The sequence below is a fragment of the Momordica charantia genome (assembly GCF_013281855.1).
Source record: "Momordica charantia cultivar OHB3-1 chromosome 6 unlocalized genomic scaffold, Mcharantia_2.0 BLBB01000006.1, whole genome shotgun sequence".
Classification (NCBI taxonomy): Eukaryota; Viridiplantae; Streptophyta; class Magnoliopsida; order Cucurbitales; family Cucurbitaceae; genus Momordica; species Momordica charantia.
In genome coordinates, this window is record NW_028275164.1 from 1815466 (window position 1) to 1818167 (window position 2702).

Sequence of the window (2702 nt, forward strand, 5' to 3'; positions counted from 1 at the left end):
CTCAAGATTAAAATGGGACTTTTATTTTTTATTTAGAGCATAGCATGATGTTTATTGCCAAACACCACTTGCATTGCATAGAAAGTAAGAAAGGGAAGGAAGAGGGTGGAAGTGAGATGGCTTTGTCATGTTTTTGGTAGGTGACTAAACAACCACTTTGAGCTCACATGCCATCTTTAAGTTGTATCTTAAATCTTGCCTTTATTTCTCTCCCATGACTTTCTTATACCATTCCCATCTTTCAAGGCATCACTCATTTCTCTTTGGTGCCAAGATAAAATAATGACCCTCCAAGAACAAGATCACTTAACAAAACCCAACCCCATTAGAAAAAATGTATCCTTTTTTATTATACAATAGAAACAAAAAAAAAAAAACAAAGCTGCAATTTTGAAGCATTAATGGAGGGATCTTCAACCACAATGTAAAGAATCAATGAAATGAAATGATACCCAGAAAGTATTTTGACTATACAACCTCTTAAATCCTCTTCTTCTTCTTGATTTTTTTTTAGTTTTTTTTATTTTACTTGAAGTTGAAAAATGGAAGAAGTGATGAGTTAGATATGAAAACCCACATTCACAAGAGCCTCATGCTTGTGTTCACTGGCTGCAACCCACCATGGCTTCAATGACCCAATATTGTGGTCCTTGATTTCCCTTTCGACAGGTTCAGGAGGAAGATTCAGGTCCAAAAACCCCCTAACTTCTGGGAATTTCTTACGGATTTCAACTGTTTCTCTGTTTTTGGCATCTGATCCACTCACCAAATGCGATCTCTTATGCCCACCAAGCGCTTGCCCTGATGCGAAAACTTTCTCGCAAATTGGGCACTTGTGTTTGCTGCTCTTTTTTGGAATCTGCGAACCCATTTCCTCGTAGCTTCGACCGCCATTGTTGTGGGCTTTCGAGAGCTTGCTTTCGGCTGTTGGGTTTGCGGAAATGGCAATTTCTGCGCTACTCTCGCTGCCCATTTCTTCCTCTTCTTCTTCCATGGCGGAGGCCAGGTAGCAGCCCTTTAGCTTCTTGTGGCTCGCTCTATGCCCACCAAGTGCTTGATATGAGTGAAAGATCTTATTGCATATATCACACTCGAATTTGCTTCTCTTTTTGGGTTTTTTGTAGATTTTTGAATCCCAAAACTCTGCTAATGTCTTCTTTGGGGATTTCAAGAACATCTCAGAGTTCAATCGAGATTGGTTTTGGTCGTTTCTCTTGAGGGAAGCTTTAGATCCAGCTCTTTGATCTGGTAAGGACTTCTTTATTGTTTTTCCTTTGGTCGTGAACCCAGAAGAACTCTGCTCTGAATGCTTACCTTCAAACTCCACTTTCTTCCCTTTGAGTCTTTTGTTTGATTTCACTAACTCACCGCCATTGGAGACAGAGGTTTTGCTCTCAACAACAGATGGGGCTTCGAGAAACTTTGAATTGTTATCTGAGGACTCAGCTGGGGAATTGAAATTGACCCAATTGCCCACGTCCATGGAAAGCAACATCAAGGAAATGGCAACTTCTTGTTCTTGCTCCATTTCAGAAACAGAGGAAGAATTGGTGGCAAGAGAGAAAGAAGTTGAATTTGCAGTCCCAATGGCAGTGCCTAATTGGGCTGTTCTTCTTCTTCTTGATCTCTTCCTTCTGTTTGGAGCTTCAGTTTCATTATCAGATTGGATATCCATGACCAGCTTCTGTTTGGCATCTGTGATATGGGAATCTGGTTCTTCCAGTTCTTGACTACTGGAAACTACTGCTCTTTCAGAGTGGCACTTCATGTGCCCAAACAGAGCCTTCCATGATTGAAACCCTTTACCACATTCTCTGCAAAACTTTTCTGGCAGTGAAGATTCTTCACTTAGAAACTCAAGTTTCTGAGTCTTTTTTGGGTTTTTTCTGAGTCCATAACCAAAACCAGCTAAATTTCCTGCTTCCAAATCTGTCTCCTCCATATTTGATATGCTTCCAGCACTGTAATTGGCGAGTTGAAAACTTGTTCTGCTGTGTTTCTCATCATTATCAGCTAAATTATTGGTCAAATGAGACCTCATATGGCCTCCCAAGGATCTCCCACAAGGAAAACTCTTGTTGCAGAGCTTACAAACATGTCTAGCTCCTAGATTAGCTTCCATGTTTAAGTAAAACCAGAACAGAAACAAAACAAAAAGAAAAAGCTAATGAAACTTCAAGATCAACCCAAGAGCTTCAACTGATGCTGCAATTCTTGATCTCATAACACTAGAAACAAGATCCAATTCACAATGAATACAGAAAAGTAAACAGAACCCAGATCAGAACATCAACCCAATTTCTGGTGGATCATAGAAAAATTCTTGCTGCAACTGCAACTACTGAACCCACCTCAGAAATGGAAGAATTGTGGAGCAAGAACAAGATCTGAAGCATAAAAAGTGGAAAAGAAGAAGACCCAGTAAACATCATCCTACCAGCTCTCTCTCTCTTTCACTACTAACCTCCTAATGAGTTGTTGAAGTACAAGGTAAGAGATTTAAAACAGCAATAGAGAGAGAATTTGGAAGAATTGGGTGTGATCTGTAACCTCTGTTACTAATAATAGGTTTGAAGAAAGAGCAAAGCAAAGGAAGAAAAGTTTAAAAGGGGAGAAAGCAAGCAAAATTTTGAGAGTCTCTCTCTCTCTATAGGGTCTAAGCTTGACTATATTTAGAGGAGAAATCCATGCAAGGCAAGAGA

General features: G+C 39.8%; 1 protein-coding gene across 1 annotated transcript; it reads right to left on the bottom strand.

Moving 5' to 3' along the window:
• Window positions 1–371: 371 nt before the first annotated feature.
• Window positions 372–2373, bottom strand: LOC111006797 (uncharacterized). Its single transcript, XM_022278867.2, has one exon. The coding sequence runs from the start codon at window positions 2120–2122 to the stop codon at window positions 560–562; it is 1563 nt and encodes a 520-aa protein (XP_022134559.1). The 5' UTR covers window positions 2123–2373; the 3' UTR covers window positions 372–559.
• Window positions 2374–2702: the final 329 nt, after the last annotated feature.

Bases quoted from the DNA above. Each gene is read 5' to 3' on its own strand.
- LOC111006797 (XM_022278867.2), bottom strand. From the start codon at position 2,122: ATGGAAGCTAATCTAGGAGCTAGACATGTTTGTAAGCTCTGCAACAAG.